The 27,335-nt window shown below is 49.6% G+C and overlaps 1 protein-coding gene across 3 annotated transcripts in view; it reads left to right on the top strand.

Annotated features, from left to right (window-relative positions):
• Positions 1 to 2,300: 2,300 nt before the first annotated feature.
• Positions 2,301 to 27,335, top strand: part of LOC140395017 (uncharacterized) — a 43,393-nt gene continuing 18,358 nt past the window's right edge. For all 3 annotated transcript variants that reach the window (XM_072482328.1, XM_072482329.1, XM_072482330.1), the window contains exons 1-2: positions 2,301 to 2,427; positions 17,789 to 18,187. In XM_072482328.1, coding sequence (XP_072338429.1) covers positions 2,361 to 2,427; positions 17,789 to 18,187 — 466 coding nt within the window. In that variant the 5' untranslated portion in view covers positions 2,301 to 2,360. The remainder of the gene's footprint in view (positions 2,428 to 17,788; positions 18,188 to 27,335) is intronic.

A 27,335-nucleotide genomic window follows, 5' to 3' on the forward strand; every position in this document is an offset into this window, starting at 1 on the left:
TTACTTCCTTCTGCTACCTGAGAATTTTCAGTCTGTGTCTCTTGGTTCCAGATTCAACAGCCAGTGAGACAATCTTTCACAACATAACCTCCTAACGGCGGCACAGTGGTTAGCACTGCTGCCTCACGGCGCTGAGGACCCGGGTTCAATCCCGGCCCCGGGTCACTGTCTGTGTGGAGTTTGCACCCCGTGTCTGCATGGGTCTCACCCCCACAACCCAAAGATGTGCAGGGTAGGCGGATTGCCCTTGGGAAGATGGTACGGCCATTTTGAATACATTTCACAGGGTAGGTAAGAGTCAGCCACATTGCTTTGGGTCTTTCTTTAAATTCATTTACGGGATTATTGCCCATCCTTAGTTGCCCTTCAGAAGGTGGTAGTGAGTTGCCTTATTGAACCGCTGCAGTCCTTGAGGTGTAGATACACCCACTGTGCTGTTAGGGAGGGAGCTCCAGGATTTTGTCCCAGTGACAGTGAGCGAACGGCGATATATTTCCAAGTCAAGATGGTGAGTGACTTGGAGGGGAACCTCCAGGTGGTGGGGTTCTCAGGTATCTGCTGCTCTTGACCTTCTAGATGGTAGTGGTCATGGGTTTGGTAGGTGCTGTCTCAGGAACCTTGGCAAGTTACTGCAGTGCATCTTGTAGATGGTACACATGGAAGGAGGAGCAATCAAGCGGGCTGCCTTGCCCTGGATGGTGTCGAGCTTCTTGAATGTTTTTGGAGCTGCACTCATCCAGGCAAGTGGAGAATATTCCATTACGCTCCTGACTTGGGATTCTGTATATTTGGCACAAAGAGGTTTGTTAATTGAGAGTCTATGGGAAGGGTGCTGGTCTATTGGGACTCTCTGCAAGTTTGAGAGCTGTAAATCTCTAGATGGCTGCAACATTTATTAATATGGAGTTCAATGTTTCTAAAATGTACAGACCTGAACTGATTTGATTTTGCATTACTCAGCAAGCTCCTAAATAAATGATTGGCTCTGCTGCACCGGTCTCTGATGGGCATTGACATGGTAATGTTACACCTATCTATAATTAAAGTCATATACCCAATGGTACCAAGGCTTTATGTTAAATTACAGCCATTAATATTTCAAAGATCAGCAGATCCTTGTTAAAACTTACGCAACAAAAGCAACACAACCTGAATAACCAATAGTTGAAGTCCTAGCCCCTGAGAAATGGTCTAATGATCAAAATGATCTTTGGATTAAACAGTTTGTTTTTCTGTGGTTTGTATCAGAGGTTAGTGCCTAAAATATGAGATGGTCAAACAACGGCTCGATTTTAACATTCTCACCCTTGTTTGCAAATCTCTCTATGGCTTCGCCCCTGCCCCTATCTGGAATCCCCTCCTTCCCGACAACCCTCCAAGTTCCTCCAATTCTTGCACATCCCCGATTTCAATCACTCCACCACTGGACGGTCCGTCGACAATCATCCTCCACTCTGGGGCAACACGGTAGCACAGTGGTTAGCACAGTTGCTTCACAGCTCCAGGGTCCCAGGTTCGATTCCCGGCTTGGGTCGCTGTCTGTGCGGAGTCTGCACGTTCTCACCGTGTGTGCGTGGGTTTCCTCCGGGTGCTCCGGTTTCCTCCCACAGTCCAAAGATGTGCGGGTTAGGTGGATTGGCCATGCTACATTGCCCTTAGTGTCCAAAAAAGGTTAAGTGGGGTTACTGGGTTATGGGGATAGTGTGGAGGTGTGGGCTTGGGTAGAGTGCTCTTTTCAAGGGCCAGTGCAGATTCGATGGGCCGAATGGCCTCCTTCAGCACTGTAAATTCTATGATTCTATGATTCAAAGATTGAACCCTATTTCCAACCTTGATCGAAAGGCCACAGCCTACTTCGAACATGGAACCATTGGCCCAACCTGGGGGGGTATCTCAGCCATGAGGAAGGGCTTTTTACAGAGTCTTCGGTTAGATTTAAGCTTCACATGAAGAAAGGTAATGTAGGTTGGCACTGTGTAGTGTCACAGGATGAGGAGTGAGCTACTGAGGGGGAGAGACAGAGGGTCTGGGGAACTGGGAAAGGGACTGAGGGGTTGGAACTTGGGGGGGGGGGGTTGAGGGACTGGGGGAGGGAAGGGAGAGGGACTGAGGGGGGTGAGCACTGGGGGTCAGGGATTGGGGAGCAGGGATGGTGGGGGTGGTGCTAGGTGTGAGTTTTCCTGGCAACATGTATTTTTTTTGTTGCTGAATTCCACCTGTTCAGCAATGGCATGCTCTAAACAGCAGGGGGCAGAGTGTCGCAACACCCTCGCTTTAAGGACAAGCAGCGCAGATTCTTATGAAAATATTAGTTGAACACCTTTAAATATCCGGCATAAGACGGGGCACCTGGCTGGAAGATGAAGGCACGAAAAATGATGGGGGTATTTTATCTTTGTCTCTGCATAGGCATCGCCTATTCACAGAGTGAGTCAATCAGTGTTTTTTATTTGTTTAATTTGTGTTGTGAATTCCAACAAAACTTTAGAGAAAGTTTTCAGAACTTCTGAATGTTGACGTGTCAAAAAGTCGAGGAAGAGATTTTTTTCAGCCCACATCTGCAACTCAAAACTGTAAAAAGATTAGGATCAGAACTTTCCAGCTTCTCTCTCGTTGCGGAAATCTCCCATTGATGAATTATAGAATTATTGACAAATGTTTCCCACCGTCTTTGTAGCGTTTCCCGAACAGGAAGTAATGATTTAAATGGTGCACCTTCGATGAAGTGATTGGACTGAAATTATCCCTGATTCCGCTCATTCACCTTTTATAATTCAGGTTTTATAATTACAATCAAACTTCACTGGACCAGATCGAACCTGCAGAAAAACGAACTGCAGGACATCCCGGGAGTGAGTTACAGACTGGAATCTGATCGAGGGGTTTGGGGTGGTTTATATACAAAATAACAGATACCCGGTAGTGAGTTGCAGACTTGAATCTGATCGAGGGGTTCAGGGGTTTATATATAGAATAACAGATACCCAGGAGTGAGTTACAGACTGGAATCTAATCGAGGGGTTCGGGGTGGTTTATATACAGAATAACAGATACCCGGGAGTGAGTTACAGACTGGAATCTAATCGAGGGGTTCAGGGGTTTATATATAGAATAACAGATACCCGGGAGTGAGTTACAGACTGGAATCTAATCGAGGGGTTTGGGGTGGTTTATATATAGAATAACAGATACCTGGGAGTGAGTTACAGACTGGAATCTAATCGAGGGGTTCAGGGGTTTATATATAGAATAACAGATACCCAGGAGTGAGTTACAGACTGGAATCTAATCGAGGGGTTCAGGGGTTTATATATAGAATAACAGATACCCGGGAGTGAGTTACAGACTGGAATCTAATCGAGGGGTTTGGGGTGGTTTATATATAGAATAACAGATACCTGGGAGTGAGTTACAGACTGGAATCTAATCGAGGGGTTCAGGGGTTTATATATAGAATAACAGATACCCGGGAGTGAGTTACAGACTGGAATCTAATCGAGGGGTTCAGGGGTTTATATATAGAATAACAGATACCCAGGAGTGAGTTACAGACTGGAATCTAATTGAGGGGTTCAGGGGTTTCTATACAGAATAACAGATACCCGGGAGTGAGTTACAGACTGGAATCTAATTGAGGGGTTCAGGGGTTTATATATAGATATAACAGATACCCGGGTGTGAGTTAAAGACTGGAATCTAATCGAGGGGTTCAGGGGTTTATATATAGAATAACAGATACCCGGGAGTGAGTTACAGACAGGAATCTAATTGAGGGGTTATGGGGTTTATATATAAAATAACAGATACCCGGGAGTGAGTTACAGACTGGAATCTAATCGAGGGGCTCAGGGAGGTTTATATATAGAATAACAGATACCTACAAATGAGTTGCAGACTGAAATCTAATCGAGGGGTTCAGGGTGGTTTATATATAGAATAACAGATACCTTGGAGTGAGTTACTGAATGGAATCGAAGTGAAGGGTTCAGGGGGTTTATATATAGAAGAACAGATACCCGGGAGTGTGTTACAGACTGGAATCTAATCGAGGGGTTCGGGGTGGTTTATATATAGAATAACAGATACCCGGGAGTGAATTACAGACTGGAGTCAGTTCGAGCAGTTCAGGAGTTTATATATAGAAGAACAGATACCCGGGAGTGTGTTACAGACTGGAATCTAATCGAGGGGTTCGGGGTGGTTTATATATAGAATAACAGATACCCGGGAGTGAGTTACAGACTGGAGTCAGATCGAGCAGTTCAGGAGTTTATATATAGAAGAACAGATACCCGGGAGTGTGTTACAGACTGGAATCTAATCGAGGGGTTTGGGGTGGTTTATATATAGAATAACCGATACCCGGGAGTGAGTTACAGACTGGAATCTAAGTGAGGGGTTTGGGGTGGTTTATATATAGGATAACAGATATCCGGGAGGGAGTTACAGACTGTAATCTAATCGAGGGGTTCAGGGGTTTATATATAGAACACCAGATACCCAGGAGTGCGTTACAGACTGGAATCTAATTGAGGGGTTCAGGATGGTTTATATATAGAATAAGAGATATGCGCGAGTGAGTTACAGACTGGAATCTAATTGAGGGGTTCAGGGGTTTATATATAGAATAACAGATACCGGGAGTGAGTTACAGACTGGAATCTAATCGAGGGGTTCGGGGTGGTTTATATATAGAATAACAGATACCGGGAGTGAGTTACAGACTGGAGTCAGATCGAGCAGTTCAGGAGTTTATATATAGAAGAACAGATACCCGGGAGTGTGTTACAGACTGGAATCTAAGTGAGGGGTTTGGGGTGGTTTATATATAGAATAACCGATACCCGGGAGTGAGTTACAGACTGGAATCTAAGTGAGGGGTTTGGGGTGGTTTATATTTAGAATAACAGATACCCGGGAGTGAGTTACAGACTGGAATCTCATCGAGGGGTTCGGGGTGGTTTATATTTAGAATAACAGAGACCCGGGAGTGAGTTACAGACTGGAATCTAAGCGAAGAGTTCAGAGTGTTTATATATAGAATATCAGATACCCGGGAGTGTATTACAGACTGGAATCAGATCGAGCAGTTCAGGGGTTTATATACAGAAGAACAGATACCCGGGTGTGTGTTACGGACTGGAATCTAAGTGAGTTGTTTGGGGTGGTTTATATATAGAATAATAGATACCTGGGAATGAGTTGCAGACTGAAATCTTTTTTTTTAAAAATAATATTTTATTGAAAATTTTGGGTCAACCAACGCAGTACATTGTGCATCCTTTACACAACATTGTAACAATACAGATAATAATGACCTTTTTTATTTAAACAAGAACAAAAAAACAACAACAAATAAATAAATATTAAATAACAAAAATAAAAACTAGCCCTAATTGGCAACTGCCTTGTCTCAGGCCACCCCCCCCCCCCCATCCCCCCCCCCCCCCCCCCAAGTCCTGGGCTGCTGCTGCTGCCTTCTTTTTTCCCCCATCTATCTTTCCGCAAGATATTCGACGAACGGTTGCCACCGCCTGGTAAACCCTTGAGCCGACCCCCTTAGGACGAACTTAATCCGCTCTAACTTTATGAACCCCGCCATATCATTTATCCAGGTCTCCACCCCCGGGGGCTTGGCTTCTTTCCACATTAGCAATATCCTGCCCCGGGCTACTAGGGACGCAAAGGCCAAAACATCGGCCTCTCTCGCCTCCTGCACTCCCGGCTCTTGTGCAACCCCAAATATAGCCAACCCCCAGCTTGGTTCGACCCGGACTCCTACTACTTTCGAAAGCACCTTTGTCACCCCCATCCAAAACCCCTGTAGTGCCGGGCATGACCAAAACATATGGGTATGATTCGCTGGGCTTCTCGAGCACCTCGCACACCTATCCTCCACCCCAAAAAATTTACTGAGCCGTGTTCCAGTCATATGTGCCCTGTGTAATACCTTAAACTGAATCAGGCTTAGCCTGGCGCACGAGGACGACGAGTTTACCCTGTTTAGGGCATCTGCCCACAGCCCCTCCTCGATCTCCTCCCCTAGCTCTTCTTCCCATTTCCCTTTTAGTTCGTCCACCATAGTCTCCCCTTCATCCCTCATTTCCCTATATATATCCGACACCTTACCGTCCCCCACCCATTTCTTTGAGATGACTCTGTCCTGCACCTCTTGTGTCGGGAGCTGCGGGAATTCCCTCACCTGTTGCCTCGCAAAAGCCCTCAATTGCATGTACCTGAATGCATTCCCTTGGGGCAACCCATATTTCTCGGTCAGCGCTCCCAGACTCGCGAACTTCCCATCCACAAATAGATCTTTCAATTGCGTTATACCTGCTCTTTGCCACGTTCCATATCCCCCATCCATTCCCCCCGGGGCAAACCTATGGTTGTTTCTTATCGGGGACCCCCCCAATGCTCCGGAATTTCCCCTATGTCGTCTCCACTGTCCCCAAATCTTCAGTGTAGCTACCACCACCGGACTCGTGGTATAGTTCCTTGGTGAGAACGGCAATGGGGCTGTCACCATAGCCTACAGGACGCCCTCTCTAATCTCTTCCACGCCGCTCCTTCCTCCTCTCCCATCCACTTACTCACCATTGAAATATTAGCGGCCCAATAATACTCACTTAGGCTCGGTAGTGCCAGCCCCCCCCTATCCCTACTACGCTGTAAGAATCCCTTCCTCACTCTCGGAGTCTTCCCGGCCCAAACAAAACCCATGATACTCTTTTCTATCCTTTTGAAAAAAGCCTTCGTGATCACCACCGGGAGGCACTGAAACACAAAGAGGAATCTCGGGAGGACCACCATCTTAACCGCCTGCACCCTCCCTGCCATTGACAATGCTACCATATCCCATCTCTTGAAATCTTCCTCCATCTGTTCCACCAACCGCGTCAAATTTAGCCTGTGCAATGTGCCCCAATTCTTAGCTATCTGGATCCCCAGGTAACGAAAGTCTCTTGTTACCTTCCTCAACGGTAGGTCTTCTATTTCTCTACTCTGCTCCCCTGGATGCACCACAAACAGCTCACTCTTCCCCATGTTCAATTTATACCCTGAAAAATCCCCAAACTCCCCAAGTATCCGCATTATTTCTGGCATCCCCTCCGCTGGATCCGCCACATATAGTAGCAGATCATCCGCATATAAAGATACCCGGTGTTCTTCTCCTCCCCGAAGTATTCCCCTCCATCTCTTGGAACCTCTCAGCGCTATCGCCAGGGGCTCAATCGCCAGTGCAAACAGTAATGGGGACAGAGGACATCCCTGCCTTGTCCCTCTATGGAGCCGAAAATATGCCGATCCCCGTCCATTCGTGACCACACTCGCCACTGGGGCCCTATACAACAGCTGCACCCATCTAACATACCCCTCTCCAAACCCAAATCTCCTCAACACCTCCCACAGATAATCCCATTCCACTCTATCAAATGCTTTCTCGGCATCCATCGCCACTACTATCTCCGTTTCACCCTCTGGTGGGGCCATCATCATTACCCCTAACAGCCTCCGTATATTCGTGTTCAGCTGTCTCCCCTTCACAAACCCAGTTTGGTCCTCATGAACCACCCCCGGGACACATTCCTCTATTCTCATTGCCATTACCTTGGCCAGGACCTTGGCATCCACATTGAGGAGGGAAATTGGTCTGTAGGACCCGCATTGTAGCGGATCCTTTTCCTTCTTTAAGAGAAGCGATATCGTTGCTTCTGACATAGTCGGGGGCAGTTGTCCCCTTTCCTTTGCCTCGTTAAAGGTCCTCGTCAGTAGCGGGGCGAGCAAGTCCAAATATTTTCTGTAAAATTCAACTGGGAATCCGTCCGGTCCCGGGGCCTTTCCCGTCTGCATGTTCCTAATTCCTTTCACCACTTCTTCTACCGTGATCTGTGCTCCCAGTCCCACCCTTTCCTGCTCTTCCACCTTGGGAATTTCCAGCCGATCCAAAAAATCCATCATTCTCTCCCTCCCATCCGGGGGTTGAGCTTCATACAATTTTTTATAAAATGTCTTGAACACTTCATTCACTCTCTCCGCTCCCCGCTCCGTCTCTCCTTCCTCGTCCCTCACCCCCCCTATTTCCCTCGCTGCTCCCCTTTTCCTCAATTGGTGTGCCAGCAATCTGCTCGCCTTCTCTCCATATTCATACTGTACACCCTGCGCCTTCCTCCATTGTGCCTCTGCAGTGCCTGTAGTCAGCAAGTCAAATTCCACATGCAGCCTTTGCCTTTCCCTGTACAGTCCCTCCTCCGGTGCTTCCGCATATTGTCTGTCCACCCTCAAAAGTTCTTGCAGCAACCGCTCCCGTTCCTTACTCTCCTGCTTCCCTTTATGTGTCCTTATTGATATCAGCTCCCCCCTAACCACCGCCTTCAACGCCTCCCAGACCACTCCCACCTGAACCTCCCCATTGTCATTGAGTTCCAAGTACTTTTCAATGCATCCCCTCACCCTTAGGCACACCCCCTCATCCGCCATTAGTCCCATGTCCATTCTCCAGGGTGGGCGCCCTCTTGTTTCCACCCCTATCTCCAAGTCTACCCAGTGTGGGGCATGATCCGAAATGGCTATAGCCGTATATTCCGTTCCCCTCACCCTCGGGATCAATGCCCTACCCAACACAAAAAAGTCTATGCGTGAATAGACTTTATGGACATAGGAGAAAAACGAGAACTCCTTACTCCTAGGTCTACTGAATCTCCACGGGTCCACCCCTCCCATCTGCTCCATAAAATCCTTAAGCACCTTGGCTGCTGCCGGCCTCCTACCAGTCCTGGACTTCGACCTATCCAGCCTTGGTTCCAACACCGTGTTAAAGTCTCCCCCCATTATCAGCTTTCCGGTCTCTAGGTCTGGGATGCGTCCTAGCATTCGCCTCATAAAGTTGGCATCGTCCCAGTTTGGGGCATACACGTTTACCAAAACCACCATCTCTCCCTGTAATTTGCCACTCACCATCACGTATCTGCCCCCGTTATCCGCCACTATAGTCTTTGCCTCGAACATTACCCGCTTCCCCACTAATATAGCCACCCCCCTGTTTTTCGCATCCAGCCCCGAATGGAACACCTGCCCCACCCATCCTTTGCGCAACCTAACCTGGTCTATCAGTTTCAGGTGCGTTTCCTGTAACATAACCACATCTGCTTTAAGTTTCTTAAGGTGTGCGAGTACTCGTGCCCTCTTTATCGGCCCGTTAAGCCCCCTCACGTTCCACGTGATCAGCCGAGTTGGGGGGCTTCCCACCCCCCCCCTTGCCGGTTAGCCATCATCCTTTTCCAGCTTCTCACCCAGTTCCCACGCAGCTGTATCTCTCCCAGACGGTGCCCCCCCGCCCATCCTTTCCCGTACCCACTCCCCCCTTTCCCCAGCAGCAGCAACCCAGTAATTCCCCCCTCCCCCCCCCCCCCCGCTAGACCCCCCCGCTAGCGTAATTACTCCCCCCATGTTGCTCCCAGAAGTCAGCAAACTCTGGCTGACCTCGGCTTCCCCCCGTGATCGCGGCTCGCACCGTGCGACGCCCCCTCCTTCCTGCTTCTCTATTCCCGCCATAATTATCATAGCGCGGGAACCAAGCCCGCGCCTCTCCCTCGGCCCCGCCTCCCATGGCCAACGCCCCATCTCCTCTCCCTCCCCACCTCCCCCCATCACCACCTGTGGGAGAAAGAAAAGTTACCATACCGCAGGATTAAAACATAAAACCCCTCTTCGCCCCCCCCCCCCATTCGCCCCACCACTTTGTCCAAACGTTCATTTTCATAATCCAATCATTCCAATTTTTCTTCTACAATAAAAGTCCACGCTTCATCCGCCGTCTCAAAGTAGTGGTGCCTCCCTTGATATGTGACCCACAGTCTTGCCGGTTGCAGCATTCCAAATTTTATCTTCTTTTTGTGAAGTACCGCTTTGGCCCGATTAAAGCTCGCCCTCCTTCTCGCCACCTCCGCACTCCAATCTTGATAAACGCGGATCACCGCGTTCTCCCATTTACTACACCGAGTTTTCTTCGCCCATCTAAGGACCATTTCTCTATCCTTAAAACGGAGGAATCTCACCACTATGGCTCTGGGAGTTTCTCCTGCTCTCGATCCTCGCACCATAACTCGGTATGCTCCCTCCACCTCCAACGGACCCGTCGGGGCCTCCGCTCCCATTAACGAGTGCAGCATCGTGCTCACATATGCCCCGACGTCCGCCCCCTCCACACCTTCAGGAAGGCCAAGAATCCTCAAGTTGTTCCTCCTTGCGTTGTTTTCCAGTGCCTCCAACCTCTCCACAGATCGTTTCTGGTGTGCCTCCTGTATCTCCGACTTCACCACCAGGCCCTGTATATCGTTCTCATTCTCTGCTGCTTTCGCCTTCACGACCCGAAGCTCCCGCTCCTGGGTCTTTTGTTCCTCTTTCAGCCCTTCAATCGCCTGTAATATCGGGGCCAACAACTCTTTCTTCATTTCCTTTTTTATCTCCTCCACACAGCGTTTCAAGAACTCTTGTTGTTCAGGGCCCCATATGAAACTGCCACCTTCCGACGCCATCTTGGTTTCTGCTTGCCTTCCTTGCCGTTGTTCCAAAGGATCCGCTGCAATCCGGCCACTTTCCTCTCCTTTTTCCATCCGTGTCCAGGGGGAACACCCTTCTGGTTTACCGCACGGTGTTTTCAGCCGTTAAAATTGCCGTTGGGGCTCCTATCAAGAGCCCAAAAGTCCGTTCCACCGGGAGCTGCCGAAACGTGCGACTTAGCTGGTCATCGCCGCACCCGGAAAGCTGCAGACTGAAATCTAATCGAGGGGTTCGGGGTGGTTTATATTTAGAATAACAGAGACCCGGGAGTGAGTTACAGACTGGAATCTAATTGAGGGTTTCGGGGTGGTTTATATATAGAATAACAGATACCCGGGAGTGAGTTACAGACTGGAATCTAATCGAGGGGTTCGGGGTGGTTTATATATAGAATAACAGATACCCGGGAGTGAGTTACAGACTGGAATCTAATCGAGGGGTTCAGGGGTTTATATATAGAATAACAGATACCCGGGAGTGAGTTACAGACTGAAATCTAATCGAGGGGTTCGGGGTGGTTTATATTTAGAATAACAGAGACCCGGGAGTGAGTTACAGACTGGAATCTAATCGAGGGGTTCGGGGTGGTTTATATATAGAATAACAGATACCCGGGAGTGAGTTACAGACTGGAATCTAATCGAGGGGTTCGGGGTGGTTTATATATAGAATAACAGATACCCGGGAGTGAGTTACAGACTGAAATCTAATCGAGGGGTTCAGGGTGGTTTATATTTAGAATAACAGAGACCCGGGAGTGAGTTACAGACTGGAATCTAAGCGAAGAGTTCAGAGGGTTTATATATAGAACACCAGATACCCAGGAGTGAGTTACAGACTGGAATCTAATCAAGGGGTTCAGGATGGTTTTTATATAGAATAAGAGATATCCGCGAGTGAGTTACAGACTGGAATCTAATCGAGGGGTTCAGGGGTTTATATATAGAATAACAGATACCCGGGAGTGAGTTACAGACTGGAATCTAATCGAGGGGTTCAGGGGTTTATATATAGAATAACAGATATCCGCGAGTGAGTTACAGACTGGAATCTAATCGAGGGGTTCAGGGGTTTATATATAGAATAACAGATACCCGGGAGTGTATTACAGACTGGAATCAGATCGAGCAGTTCAGGAATTTATATATAGAAGAACAGATACCCGGGAGTGTGTTACAGACTGGAATCTAAGTGAGGGGTTTTGGGTGGTTTATATATAGGATAACAGATACCCGGGAGTGAGTTACAGACTGGAATCTAAGTGAGGGGTTTGGGGTGGTTTATATATAGGATAACAGATACCCGGGAGTGAGTTACAGACTGGAATCTAAGTGAGGGGTTTGGGGTGGTTTATATATAGGATAACAGATATCCGGGAGTGAGTTACAGACTGTAATCTAATCGAGGGGTTCAGGGGTTTATATATAGAACACCAGATACCCAGGAGTGCGTTACAGACTGGAATCTAATTGAGGGGTTCAGGATGCTTTATATATAGAATAAGAGATATCCGCGTGTGAGTTACAGACTGGAATCTAATTGAGGGGTTCAGGGGTTTATATATAGAATAACAGATACCGGGAGTGAGTTACAGACTGGAATCTAATCGAGGGGTTCGGGGTGGTTTATATATAGAATAACAGATACCGGGAGTGAGTTACAGACTGGAATCTAATCGAGGCGTTCAGGGTGGTTTATATTTAGAATAACAAAGACCCGGGAGTGAGTTACAGACTGGAATCTAAGCGAAGAGTTCAGAGTGTTTATATATAGAATATCAGATACCCGGGAGTGTATTACAGACTGGAATCAGATCGAGCAGTTCAGGGGTTTATATACAGAAGAACAGATACCCGGGAGTGAGTTACAGTCTGGAATCTAAGAGAAGAGTTCAGAGGGTTTATATATAGAACACCAGATACCCAGGAGTGAGTTACAGACTGGAATCTAATCGAGGGGTTCAGGATGGTTTATATATAGAATAAGAGATATCCGCGAGTGAGTTACAGATTGGAATCTAATCGAGGGGTTCAGGGGTTTTCTATAGAATAACAGATACCCGGGAGTGAGTTACAGACTGGAATCTAATCGAGGGGTTCAGGGGTTTATATATAGAATAACAGATTCCTGGGAATGAGTTACAGACTGGAATCTAATCGAGGGGTTCAGGGGTTTATATATAGAATAACAGATTCCTGGGAATGAGTTGCAGACTGAAATCTAATCGAGGCGTTCAGGGGTTTCTATACAGAATAACGGATACCTGGGAGTGAGTTACTGACTGGAATCTAATCGAGGGGTTCAGGGGTTTATATATAGAATAACAGATTCCTGGGAATGAGTTACAGACTGGAATCTAATCGAGGGGTTCAGGGGTTTATATACAGAATAACAGATTCCTGGGAATGAGTTGCAGACTGAAATCTAATCGAGGCGTTCAGGGGTTTATATACAGAATAACGGATACCTGGGAGTGAGTTACTGACTGGAATCTAATCGAGGGGTTCAGGGGTTTATATACAGAATAACAGATACCTGGGAGTGAGTTACTGACTGGAATCTAATTGAGGGATTTGGGGTCTTTTATGTATAGAATAACAGAGACCCGGGAGGGAGTTACAGACTGGAATCTAATTGAGGGTTTCGGGGGATTTATATATAGAACAACGGATACCGGGAGTAAGTTTCAGACTGGAATCTAATCGAGGGGTTCAGGGTGGTTCATATTTAGAATAACAGAGACCCGGGAGTGAGTTACAGACTGGAATCTAATCGAGGGGTTCAGGGATTTATATATAAAATAACAGATACCCGGGAGTGAGTTACAGACTGGAATCTAATCGAGGGGTTCAGGGGTTTATATATAGAATAACAGATATCCATGAGTGAGTTACAGACTGGAATCTAATCGAGGGGTTCAGAGGTTTATATATAGAATAACAGATACCCATGAGTGAGTTACAGACTGGAATCTAATCGAGGGTTTCAGGGGTTTATATACAGAATAACAGATACCCGGGACTGTGTAACCGACTGGGATCTAATTGAGGGATTCAGGTGGTTGAAATATAGAATAACAGATATCCAGCAGTGAATAACATACTGGTATTTAATTGAGTGCTTAATAATGATAATGTTTATTGTCACAAGTAGACTTACATTAACACTGCAATGAAGTTACTGCCAAAAGCCCCGAGTCGCCACATTCCGGCGCCTGTTCGGGTACACAGAGGGAGAATTCAGAATGTCCAATTCACCTAACAGCATTTCTTTTGGGACTTGTCGGAGGAAACCGGAGCACCCGGAGGAAACCCACGCAGACACGGGGAGAACATGCAGACTCCGGACAGACAGTGACCCAAGCCGGGAAACGAACCTGGGACCATGACACTGTGAAGTGACAGTGCTAACCACTGGGCTACCGTGCCGCCCATTCTTTGGGGTATATATAAAGAAAAATAGATACCCGGAGTGAATTACATACTGGAATCTAATCGAGGGGTTCAGGGGTTTATATATAGAACACCAGATACCCGGGAGTGAGTTACAGGCTGGAATCTAATCGAGGGGCTCAGGGGTTTATATATAGAATAACAGATACCCGGGAGTGAGTTACAGACGGGAATCTAAGCGAAGGGTTCAGGGGGTTTATATATAGAATAACAGATACCTGGGAGTGTGTTACAGACTGGAATCTAATCGAGGGGTTCAGGGGTTTATATATAGAATAACAGATACCCGGGAGTGAGTTACAGACGGGAATCTAAGCGAAGGGTTCAGGGGGTTTATATATAGAATAACAGATACCTGGGAGTGAGTTACAGACTGTAATCTAATCGAGGGGTTCAGGGGTTTATATATAGAACACCAGATACCCAGGAGTGAGTTACAGACTGGAATCTAATTGAGGGGTTCAGGATGGTTTATATATAGAATAAGAGATATCCGCGAGTGAGTTACAGACTGGAATCTAATTGAGGGGTTCAGGGGTTTATATATAGAATAACAGTAACCGGGGGTGAGTTACAGACTGGAATCTAATCGAGGGGTTCGGGGTGGTTTATATATAGAATAACAGATACCTGGAAATGAGTTGCAGACTGAAATCTATCGAGGGCTCCGGGTGGTTTATATATAGAATATCAGATACCCGGGAGTGAGTTGCAGACTGGAATCTAATCGAGGGGTTCAGGGGTTTATATATAGAATATCAGAGATCCGGGAGTGTGTTACAGACTGGAATCTAATCGAGGGGTTTAGGTGTTTATATACAGAATAACAGATACCCGGGAGTGAGTTACAGACTGGAATCTAATCGAGGGGTTCAGGGGTTTATATATAGATATAACAGATACTCAGGTGTGAGTTAAAGACTGGAATCTAATCGAGGGGTTCAGGGGTTTATATATAGAATAACAGATACCCGGGAGTGAGTTACAGACTGGAATCTATTGAGGGGTTATGGGGTTTATATATAAAATAACAGATACCCGGGAGTGAGTTACAGACTGGAATCTATCGAGGGGCTCAGGGAGGTTTATATATAGAATAACAGATACCTAGAAATGATTTGCAGACTGAAATCTAATCGAGGGGTTCAGGGTGGTTTATATACAGAATAACAGCGACCCGGGGGTGAGTTACAGACTGGAATTTATTCGTGTAGTTTGGGCAGTTGATATGAGGAATAAGAGATGCCCGTTAGTGATTACAGACTGGGATCTAATCAAGGGGTTCAGCTGTTTATTTGTATATATTTTAAAAATCTTTTTATTCGCCACATTTTCATCTTACAAACAACAAAAGAAAACAAAGAAACAACTGCAAAAAGGACCCTGTCAATATACAGTCTGAAACAGAGACTCGCAAATCCCCAAAATACGTTAAAAAAGAGGGAAAACAAACTAACCCCCTTACCGCCCGCCCTCATGTTCAATGGCACCAGGTTCCTGAAAGTGCAGAATCAAGAAACCCCATGAATTGTAGAACCCGTCCTTCGCCCCCTTCCTCAGCTCAAATTTCACCTTCTCCAGGGTCATGAATTCCAGCAGGAACCCCGCCACGCCCAGGCACAGGGCGACGAAGCTGACCTCCACCCCATGCAGGACCCGCCTACTAGCGATCAGCAAGGCGAAGGCTGAGACATTTGCCCCCACTCCCGCCTGCAGGTGGGGGCTAGTCCAACACCCTGAAAATGGCCTTTAGGGAACCGGCTCCAAATCCACATGTAGTGCCCCTGAGATAATGTTAAAAACCTCCGTCCAAGGGCAGCACGGTAGCGCAGTGGTTAGCACTGCTGTCTCATGGCGCCGAGGTCCCAGGTTCGATCCTGGCTCTGAGTCACTCTCCGTGTGGAGTTTGCGCATTCTCCCCGTGTTTGCGTGGGTTTCGCCCCCACAACCCAAAGATGTGCAGGTTAGGTGGATTGGCCACGCTAAATTGCCCCTTATTTGGAAAAAATGAATTGGGTACTCTAAGTTTATTAACTAAAAATCTAATACCTCTGCAGCTTCAGGCAGGACCAAAACATATGAACATGATTGGCGGGGCCCCTCCCACACCGTTCGCAGACATCCTCCATCCCCTCAAAGAGTTGGCTCATCCTCACCTTTGTGAGGTGCGCCCTATACACAACCTTCAGCTGTCTCAGCCCCTATTCCGCCCCTGAGGTTGAGGCATTCACCCTTCATAGCACCTCACTACAATCCTTCTTCCATTACCTCGCCCAACTCTTCTTCCACTTGGCCTTAATCCCTCCCCTATCCTCCCCCACAATCTTCCCATAAATCGCTGACACCACCACCTTCTACAACTCCCCTGCCGACAGTACCTCCTCCAACAACGAGGGGGGCGGCGCTATCGGGAAGCTCGGAAAATCCTTCCTTACAAAGTCTCGGAGCTGCAGGTACCTAAACCCTTCCTCTTGCGCCAGTCCCTACTTCTCCCCTTACTCCTCCAACCTCGTAAAGCATCCTCCCAGGAACAAATCTTTTATTACCTTAATTCCCTTCTCCTCACTTCTCCGAAACCTCGCATCCAGCCTGCCAATGACAGAGGGAGGTTGTCCCACCTTGCCAAGTCGGCCTTCACCCTCCCCACCAAACTGGTGAAATTGTACCTACGGAGCCCCCACCCCAGTCCCGCAACACCTGCACCCCCAAATACCTGAAGTGGGTTGCCGCGCTGCGAAATGGAAGCCCCACCACTCCCGTCCCCACTCCTGGCTGGGACACCATAAAATACTCGCTCTTCTCTAAATTTACTTTAAACCCCGAGAACGACCCGAATCTTTGGAGTATCCCCATTATATTCCCCACCGACGTACACGGCTCCGAGATGTACCGCAGTAAATCGTCTGCGTACAAGGATACTCTCTGCTCCATCTCCCTTCACACTATCCCCTTCCACAACTCCGAACTCCTTCGAGCAATGGCTCTATCTAGCGGGGGGGTGGGGATAGGACACCCCTGCTTAGTGTCCGGGTGCAGAGCAAAGTACCCAAAAGCATGTTGTCCATGTGGAACACTCGCCATCGGTTCCCTGTACAATAGCCGTACCCATTCCGCAAACCTCGCCCCCATCCCAAATCTCTCTAAGACCGCCATCAAGTACTCCCACTCTACCCGGTCGAACGTCTTCTCCCCATCTAGCGCCACCTCCACCTCCATCTCCTTTTCCTCTGCCGACATCATGATCACATTTAGCAACCTCTAATAATCGAAAACAGAGCTGCCTTCCTTTCGCATACCCAGTCTGATCTTCTATTACTTTCAAGAGACACCCCTCCAGTGTCTAACCCTTTACTCTTCAGATGAGATGGTAAACCCAGGCCTCGCCGATAGACATTATACGCTTGCCGAGCACAACTCGAAGAAGAATAAGGAAGTTCTCGCCAGTCCCCAATGCCTATCCCTTAACCAGCACCTCAGTACATCATTATCACATTTGCGTTTGTGGGGTCTTGCTGTGTTCGAATTGGCGGCTGAATTTCCTTTAAGAAACTCTTTTAAACCTACTCCTAATAGTGCCAGTGGTTGGGTGTTCTCCTTTAACACGGCTGTGAAGCACCGTGGGATGGTTTACGATGTTAAAGGCGCTATATTAGCGCAGGCTGTTGTTGCTCCACTTGTGTTTGCCATGTTAAGGAGAAAGCTTTGCCTTGCCACCAACAACCCCTTTGATGATTAGGCCTTTGTTGGTTCCTAATTTGATTTTGTTTCCTCAGGCTCCATTGGCACTCCAGCTCCGTCAACCAGTGAGGAGAGCAGGAGCCCGACCTCAGACCCCACAATCAACAACACGACACTAACGTCCAGCTCAAGGCCAACCAGCAACACGACAGCGGCGCCCAGCGTAACAGCTTTCAATGCAACAGAAGCATCCAGTGTAACAACTACCAACACAACAGCAGCGCTCAGCATAACGCCAACTGTGCCCCCCAGTGGTTCAGAAAGTACGAGCGTGGTTGCAAACACCACCATGGCCCCCTCGGGTGCGAGTGACACCCAGACAACCTCAGCCAACCAGACCAGCATTGTGGCCTCTACCCCTAATCCTACTGGCACAACTTCGACCCAAGCCCTCACCACAAACACCACAGTCGTGCCAACATTGAATGCCACAGGTCAGCAACTGAACTCTCTCTTAGCTGGTCTCTGTGGTGAATCGGTTAGCGCGTTCGGCTGTTAACCAAAAGGTTGGTGGTTCGAGCCCACCCAGGGACGGTTGCTTTACGGGCAGCATGGTGGCACAAGTGGATAGCACTGTAGGTTCACAGCGCCAGGGTCCCAGGTTCGATTCCCCGCTGGGTCACTGTTTGTGCGGAGTCTGCACGTTCTCCCATGGATTGGCCATGCTAAATTGCCCTTAGTGACCAAAAAGGTTAGATGGGGTTATTGGGTTACAGGGATAGGGTGGAAGTAAGGGCTTAAGTGGGTCGGTGCAGACTTGATGGGCTGAATGGCCTCCTTCTGCACTGTATGTTCTATGTTCTATGACACTAAACTTGGCAACATTTGACTCTAAAAGGGTTCATCTTCTCAGGTTGCACTTACAGCGTGTGGGGAGAAAGATGGGAAGCATTTACATAGCCCCCTTCAAGATGGTATTTTTAAAATGTAGTCCCTTTTGAAATGTAGTAAAACATGGCAACAGGGCTATCGCCACCTTCACAAAAGGGCAACTAGAGATGGGCATAAAATGTTGTCCTGCCCCAACACCCACATTCTGAGAATAACTAAACAAAATGATGTTAATCAGTACAATTGCAAAGTTTTGTAACTGGCCCATGTATTTTTTTTAAAATTTAGAGTACCCAATTCATTTTTTTCCAATTAAGTGGCAATTTAGCGTGGCCAATCCACCTACCCTACACATCTTTGGGTTGTGGGGCAAAATCCACGCAAACATGGGGAGAATGTGCAAACTCCACACGGACAGTGACCCGGAGCTGGGATCGAACCTGGGACCTCAGTGCCGTGAGGCAGCAATGCTAACCACTGCGCCATCATGCTGCCCATCACTGGCCCATGTATGATGTGCTATTAGAATCTTTTTTTAAATAAATTTCGAGAACCCAATTCTTTTTTTTCCAATTAAGGGGGCAATTTAGTGTGGCCAATCCACCTACCCTGCACATCTTTGGGTTGTGGAGGTGAAGCCCACGCAGACACAGAGAGAATGTGCAAACTCCACAAGGACAGTGACCCGGGGCCGGGATTGAACCCGGGTCCTCAGCGCCGTAGGCAGCAGTGCTAACCACTGCGCCACCATGCCCCCCTACTAGAATCTTTACCACGTCCAAAGTTTTATTGGTTGCTGTTGGTGGATGTGATATTTTGGCCAATCAAACGAAATGCCCAAACACACACAGTGCACGTTACTCAGTCTCAAAACATAAACCCCTAGCACAGAAAAAGGAACCAACCACATTCTTGGAAACACACATCCCGTGAGAGGCTAGTGTTGTTTTCTCAGCAAGTATCCCCCAAAATATTGGACGTCCGAGGGGAGATTTAATTGAGGCAAATAAAATTGTGAGGGGCTGAGATAGAGTGCAATGGCCTGTTCCCATTAGCAGAGAGATCAATAACTAGGGACACAGATTTAAAGTGGAGGGATGAGGGATTAGAGGGAAGTTGAGGAGGTTCTTTTCAGAGGCTGGTTGGTGTCTAGAACTCACTGCTTGAAAGGGTGGTAGTGGCAGAAATTATCAGCACATTCCAAAAATTATTGGATACACAGTTGACGTTCTGGGCAATGGACCAAGAGCTGGAAAGCGGGATTAGAGTGGATAGTTTGTTTTTGACTGACAGCACAATGAGCTGAATTACATTCTTCTGTGAATATTCTATCCTTTTTATGCTTTGGGGGAAGATGCTGGGGTAGTGGTAATGTCATTGGACTGTAATCCAGAGGCCCAGGCTAATGCTCGAGGGATATGAGTTCAACTCCCACAATGGCAGCTGATGGAATTGAAATTCAATTAATAATTCTGGAATTAAAAACTAGTTTAATGATGACCACAAAACCATTGTCGATTGTCGTAAAAACCCATCTGGTTCACTAATGTCCTTTAGGGAAGGAAATCTGCCCATCCTTACCCGGTCTGGTCTACATGTGACACCAGAGCCATACCAATGTGGTTGACTCTTTACTGTCCTCGGAAATGGCCTAGCAACCCACTCAGTTGAAACAAATTACTATAAAGTCAAAAATGAATGAAATGGTTGGACCACCTCGCATCAACTTAGGCAGCAAAATGATAATTGTCACATCCATCCCTGTTGACCCTGCAACGTCCTCCTTACTAGCATCTGGGGGCTTGTGCCAAAATTAGGAGAGCTGTCCCACAGACTAATAAAGCAAGCAGCCTGACAGAGGCATATTGATGGAACCATACCTTACAGATAATGTCCCAGGTACTACTATCACTATTCCTGGGTACTTTAATAAGAACCAGGGCGTCCACACCGAGTAAAAAGTTTTATTTACAAACGATAAATACACACTTCCTGCGAGATCCCACTGCGTGCCATTCCTTTTTTTTTGATAAATGTAGAGTAGCCAATTATTTTTTTTTCCAATTAAGGGGCAATTTAGCGTGGCCAATCCACCTAACCAGCAAATATTTGTGGGGTTGAAACCCACGCAGACACGGGGAGAATGTACAAACTCCACACAGACAGTGACCCAAGGCCGGGATTCGAACCCGGGTCCTCAGCGCCACAGTCCCAGTGCTAACCACTGCCACACATGCTGCCCTTTCCATTCCTTACTGGCCAACCATCTGTACACTGGGTAATTGAGATACCCCGCCCCTAGCAGGGGAGTTTGGACTAGCAGGGGAAGATGAGCATTCCCACCCTCGAGGTCCCGTGCGGGATATTACAAGTACATCATGTCCCACTGACAGGACAGACCCAGCAGAGATGGCAGATTAGTGGTACACAGTTGACAAAAATGTACTCTAGGTGGGGGACTTTAATGAACCATACTTTAACTTTAACCATAATTTCTGCAGAAGAGTCATATCGGCCTCGGAATGTTACCTCTGATCTCTCCACAGATGCTGCCAAACCTGCTGAGTTTTTCCAGCGTTTTCTGTTTTCATTAACCACAATCTTGCTCGTTACATCTTTCCCTACCTGGAGTAACTTTCTGCTGCAGACATCTTCCTCTTGAGAGTCTTGGAGTCCTACCCTGTGCTCTTTGGTGCCCCAGTGTTATTGTGTCAGTGTCTCACACACGCACGCGTGTGAACATGTGCAACACTTTCCCAGCCTGCAGGAGTTCCAACCGTGGGAGAGTGTGAAAACAATGGGGTTCCAAATGTACGGGCAGGCGGTTAGTGCCACTTGCAACATCATGATTATCCCGATGATTGGGCGGCAAGGTGGCTCAGTGGTTAGCACTGCTGCCTCACAGCGCCAGGGTCCTGGATTCAATTCCGACCTTGCGTGACTGTGTGGACTTTGCACTTTCTCCCAATGTCGACGTGGGTTTCCTCCGGGTGCTCCGGTTTCCTCCCACAGACTTAAAATATGCAGGTTAAGTGCATAGTCCATGCTAAAATTGCCCCTTAGTGTGCAGGGATGTGTACGTTAGGTGGGGTTACAGGGATAGGGCGGGAGGACAGTGGGTCTAGGTAAGGGGCTCTTTCAGAGAGTCGGTGCAGACTCGATGGGCCGAATGGCCTCCTCCTTCTGCACAGTACGGATTCTATGGTTTTATGGACTGAAACCATAGTGAAGCTTATCTGAAAACAACATTTCTTCCTGAAAATTTCACCTGGTTTTTAACACCTCAAAAGAAGGAAACAGTTTGCATTTTTATAGCGCCTCAGGACATCCCGAAGGGCTTCACAGCCAATGAAATGCTATTTGAAGCGCAGTCACCTTTGTAGTATTGGGAATGTGGAAACCATTTATTACACAGCAAGATCCCATTGGTAACCAAGTGATCATGAACAGATATTCGTTTGATAATTGATGTTAGTGGAGGGGTAAATATATTTTTTAATAAATTTAGAATACCCAATTAATCTTTTCCAATTAAGGAGCAATTTAGCGTGGTCAATTCACCTACCCTGGGTTGTGGGGGCGAAACCCACGCAAACACGGGGGGAATGTGCAAACTCCACACGGACAGTGTCCCAGAGCCGGGATCGAACCTGGGATCTCGGCGCCGTGAGGCAGCAGGGCTAACCCATGGAGGGGTAAATATTGACCTGGACCCAGGCGAGAACTCCTCGGTTCAACTTTGAATATGACAACAGGACAGAAATAATGCAAACATTACTGAAAGTGAAGAAACTGATGAATATAAATTTACAGTGGTTAGCACTGCTGCCTCACAGGGCCAGGGACCCAGGTTCAATTCCGGCCTTGGGTGACTGTCTGTGTGGCGTCTGCACGTTCTCCCCGTGTCTGCTCAAGTTTCCTCCGGGTGCTCTGGTTTCCTCCCACAGTCCAAAGATGTGCAGGCTGGATGGATAGGCTGTGCTAAATTGACCTTTGGTGTCCAAAGATGTGCAGGTTAGGTGACGTTAAGGGAATAGGGCAGGTGAGTGGGCCTAGGTAGACCCTCTTTCGGAGGGTCAGTGCAGACTCGATGGGCCGAATGGCCTACTTCTGCACTGTAGGAACTCTGTGGATTTCTGTGGCTTATAGCCCAGAAATAGGCCATTCAACCCAACTGGTTTATTCTAGCATTTATGCTTCACCTGAGCTTCTTCCTGCCCAGCTTCATCACATCTTATCCACAGGCCCTTCTATTCCTTTCTGCCTTATGTGTTTATCTAGAACCATTCTCCTCAACCATACCCTGTGGTAGCGCGTTTGGCCTTCTAAGATTGTTTATCAAACTTCCAGTCGACGAGAACACAATGCTTGTCCCTGGAAATTTTAACATCACGTCAAGTGGACTTCCGGTTGCGGCTATGCGGAGCTAAGTCGCACGTTCGGCAGCTCCCGTTTGGAACGGACTTTTGGGCTCTTTTCAGGGCCCCCAACGGGAATTTTTTCGACATTTCCCGGTGTGGGAAGAAGACTGCAACATTCCCCCGACAGTGTATGGCTTGAACCAGGAGCGGGGCGACTAAAAAAGTGGTGGTGAAGCCAAAGAAAGTGCGAGGGAAGAAGAGCAAGATGGCGGCGGGCGGGGACCAGGCAACGTGGATGCAGTGGGCGCAGGAGCAGCAGGAGGTTATCCAGCGCTGCTTCAGGGAGCTCAAAGCAGACCAGCTGGAGCCGATGAAGGCTTCTATTGATAAGCTGCAGGAGACCCAGACGGCCAAAGGGGTGGAGATCTGCGAGGTCCGACAAAAGAAAAGGTGGAGGCGCACGAGGTGCTCCACAAGAAATGGCAGGAACGGTTCGAGGAGATGGAGAATCAGTCGAGGCGGAAGAATATGCGGATCCTGGGCCTTCCGGAGGGGCTGGAGGGGTCGGACGTGGGGGCCTATGTGGTCACCATGTTAAACTCGCTGATGGGAGTGGGGTCCTTCAGGGGCCCCTGGAGCTGGAAGGAGCCCAAAGAGTGCTGGCGAGGAGGCCCAAGGCTAACGAGCCGCCGCGGTTTCATCAGTTCGCTGATCGGTAGTGCGTACTCAGGTGGGCCAAGAAAGAGAGGAGCAGCAGGTGGGAGATTGCGGAGGTTCAAGTAGATCAGGACTGGAGCGCGGAGGTGGCGAAGAAGAGGGCCGGGTACAACCGGGCGAAGGCGGTGCTGCACAGGAAGGGGATGAGGTTTGGCATGTTGCAGCCGGCGCGTCTGTGGGTCACCTACAAGGACCGCGCCATTATTTTGAGTCCCCGGAGGGGGCGTGGGCCTTTGTTCAGGCCGAGAAGCTGGACACAAACTGAGGGTCGGGATGGGGGGTCCGGCGTGGGGATGGTCGGGGATTGTTGTTGTGTTACATTTTGAGTGGGGGTTCTTTGTTCTTGTTTAGTTTTGGTTCGGTGTGGGTGGTTAGGGTGGGTTGGGCACTGTTTTGGTTGGGTCTGTCGGGTGGGCTCTTGGAGGGGGGCAAGTTAACGGAGTAGGGGGTGGATGGCCGGTAGGGGGGATGGGGCCCCGCGGGGGAGGGGGAGGCCCGAGTCGGGGGTGAGGGGACTGGGCCTGTAAAAGGAGCTGCGACAGAGGAGGCGGGGCCATGCAGGTGGAAAGCGCGGGCTTTTCCCCGCGCTGGAGGGGCGGGGCTGGGACGGGAAAGCGCGGGATTTTTCCCGCGTTTGGGATGGAAGGGGGAGGCAGAGAGCCTGCTGGGTAATGGAGAGGGAGGGGAAGTCCCACAGTGGGAGGAGTCGAAGGAGAGGCGGGAGCGGCCGGGGTCAGCAGGAGTCAGCTGACTTGCGGGAGTGCAATGGGGGGAGCAATGCAGTTAGGAGGTTTCCTAGCTGGGGGTTGGGGGTGTGGGGGGCGGTGTGGGGGGGGGGGGGGGGGGGGGGGGGGGGAACCGGGTTGCTGCTGGTATGGTCAAAGGGGAGCTGGAGCGAGTAGAGGGTGTTGGGACGGGGGTCTGCTGCCGTGGGGAGCGGGCCGGGCGTGGGGTGCGGGCGCGTGGCTGGCCGAGGAGGGGTTATGGCTAGTCGGCGGAGAGGGGGGCGGGTAGCCCCCTGATCCGGCTGACAACCTGGAACGTAAGGGGGCTGAACGGGACGGTTAAGCGGGCCCGCGTGTTCGCACACCTGAAGGGGCTGAAGGCAGATGTGGTCATGCTCCAGGAGACACACCTGAAGGTGGCAGACCAGGTAAGATTGAGGAAGGGGTGGGTAGGCCAGGTGTTTCATTCGGGGCTGGTGCCAAAAATCGGGGGTTGGCGATCTTGGTGGGAAAGAGGGTGTCGTTCGAGGTGTCGAACGTTGTGACAGACAACGGCGGCCGGTACGTAATGGTAAGTGGTAAGCTGCAAGGGGAGAGGGTGGTGCTGGTCAACGTGTACGCCCCAAACTGGGACGATGCGGGTTTTATGCGGCGCATGTTGGGTCGGATCCCGGACTTGGAAGTGGGGGGCCTGAAAATGGGGGGGGGGGACTTTAACATGGTGTTGGATCCGGCACTGGATCGCTCCAGGTCTAGGACGGGTAGGAGGCCGGCGGCGGCTAAAGTGCTGATGGGGTTTATGGACCAGATGGGAGGGGTGGACCCTTGGAGATTTGCAAGGCTGGGGGCTCGGGAATTTTCATTCTTCTCACACGTTCATAAGGCCTATTCCCGGATCGACTTTTTTATTATGAGCAGGGCGCTGATTGCAAAAGTAGAGGATACCGAGTACTCGGCGATAGCCATTTCGGATCACGCCCCGCATTGGATAGACCTGGAGAGGGGGAGGAGAGGGGCCAGCGCCCGTTGTGGCGCTTGGAGGTGGTGCTGCTGGCGGACGAGGAGGTGAGCGAGAGGGTCCGAAGAAGCATAGAGAGATACCTGGAGGCCAACGATAACGGGGAGGTCCGAGTGGGGATGGTCTGGGAGGAGGTGAAGGCGGTGGTTAGGGGAGAGCTGATCTCCATTAGGGCCCACAAGGAGAGGAGAGAGCAGAGGGAGAGGCTGGTGGGGAGATGGTGAGGGTAGACAGGAGGTACGCGGAGGGTCCGGAGGAGGGACTTTTGAGGGAGAGGCATAGCCTCCAGGCCGAATTCGACCTGTTGACCACCAGGAAGGCGGAGGCGCAGTGGAGAAAGGCCCAGGGGGTGTTTTATGAGTATGGGGAAAAGGCAAGTCGGATGCTGGCGCATCAGCTTCGGAAGCGGGATGCAGCTAGGGTGATCGGGGGAGTTAAGGATGGGGGGGGGGGGGGGGGGGAGTGTGGTGCGTTGTGGGGTTGGCATCAATGGGGTCTTCAGGGACTTTTATGAGGAACTGTATCGATCCGAGCCCCCACTGGAGGGAGGGATGGGCCGCTTTCTGGACCAACTGAAGTTCCTGAAGGTGGAGGAGGGACTGGTGGCGGGACTAGGGGCCCCGATTGGGTTGGAGGAGCTGGCCAATGGAATAGGGAGCATGCAGGCGGGGAAGGCACCGGGGCCGGATGGTTTCTCGGTCGAATTTTACAAAAAACATGTGGACCTGTTGGGCCAGTTGCTGGTTAGGACCTTCAAGGGAGGGGGGGGGGGGGGGGGGGGGGGGCGTTGCCCACGATGATGTCCCGGGCACTGATCTCCTTGATCCTGAAGTGGGACAAGGATCCCCTGCAGTGTGGGTCTTACAGGCCGATTTCATTGTTAAATGTAGATGCCAAGGTGCTGGCGAAGGTCTTAGCCACAAGAATTGAGGATTGTGTACCGCAGGTCATCCACGAAGACCAGACGGGGTTCGTGAAGGGGAGGCAGTTGAACACGAATGTGCGGAGGCTCCTGATCGTTATTATGATGCCGGCGAGGGAGGGGGAGGCGGAGATAGTGGCGGCGATGGACGCTGAGAAGGCCTTCGATAGTGTAGAGTGGGGGTACTTGTGGGAGGTGCTGAAGAGGTTTGGTTTGGGGAGAGGTTTGTCAGGTGGGTTAGGCTGTTGTACGAGGTCCCGATGGCGAGTGTGGCCACGAACAAGAGGAGGTCTGAGTACTTTCGATTGCATCGAGGGACGAGGCAGGGGTGTCCATTGTCCCCCCTGCTCTTTGCGCTGGCGATTGAACCCCTGGCTATGGCACGGAGGGAGTCGAGGAACTGGAGGGGGCTGGTGCGGGGTGGGGAGGAGCATAGGGTGTTGCTCTATGCGGACGACTTGCTGCTATATGTGGCGGACCCTGTGGGGGGAATGCCGGAGGTAATGAGGATCCCCAGGGAGTTTGGGGATTTCTCAGGGTACAAGCTCAACATGGGGAAGAGCGAGTTGTTTGTGGTTCACCCAGGGGACCAGGTGAGGGGGATTGGCGAGCTCCCACTGAAAAGGGCGGAGGTCCAGGTGGCCAAGAGCTGGATGACCCTGGTTAGACTTAATTTCACGAGACTGGTGGAGCAAATGGAGGAGGAGTTTAAGAGGTGGGACACGTTGCCGCTGTCCCTGGCGGGTAGGGTGCAGTCAGTCAAGATGACGGTGCTCCCAAGGTTTTTGTTCCTGTTCCAGTCCCTCCCCATTCTTATCCCGAAGGCCTTCTTTAGGCGGGTCAACAGGAGTATAATGGGGTTTGTGTGGGGGTGAGGGTATCCGAGGGCGAGAAGGGTGTTCCTGGAGCGGAGTAACGATGGGGGGTGGGCTGGCGCTGCCCAACCTGTGTGGGTACTACTGGGCCGCCAATGCGACGATGGTGCGCAAGTGGGTGATGGAGGGGGAG

This window comes from Scyliorhinus torazame, chromosome 18 (genome assembly GCF_047496885.1).
Source record: "Scyliorhinus torazame isolate Kashiwa2021f chromosome 18, sScyTor2.1, whole genome shotgun sequence".
NCBI classification, from domain to species: Eukaryota; Metazoa; Chordata; class Chondrichthyes; order Carcharhiniformes; family Scyliorhinidae; genus Scyliorhinus; species Scyliorhinus torazame.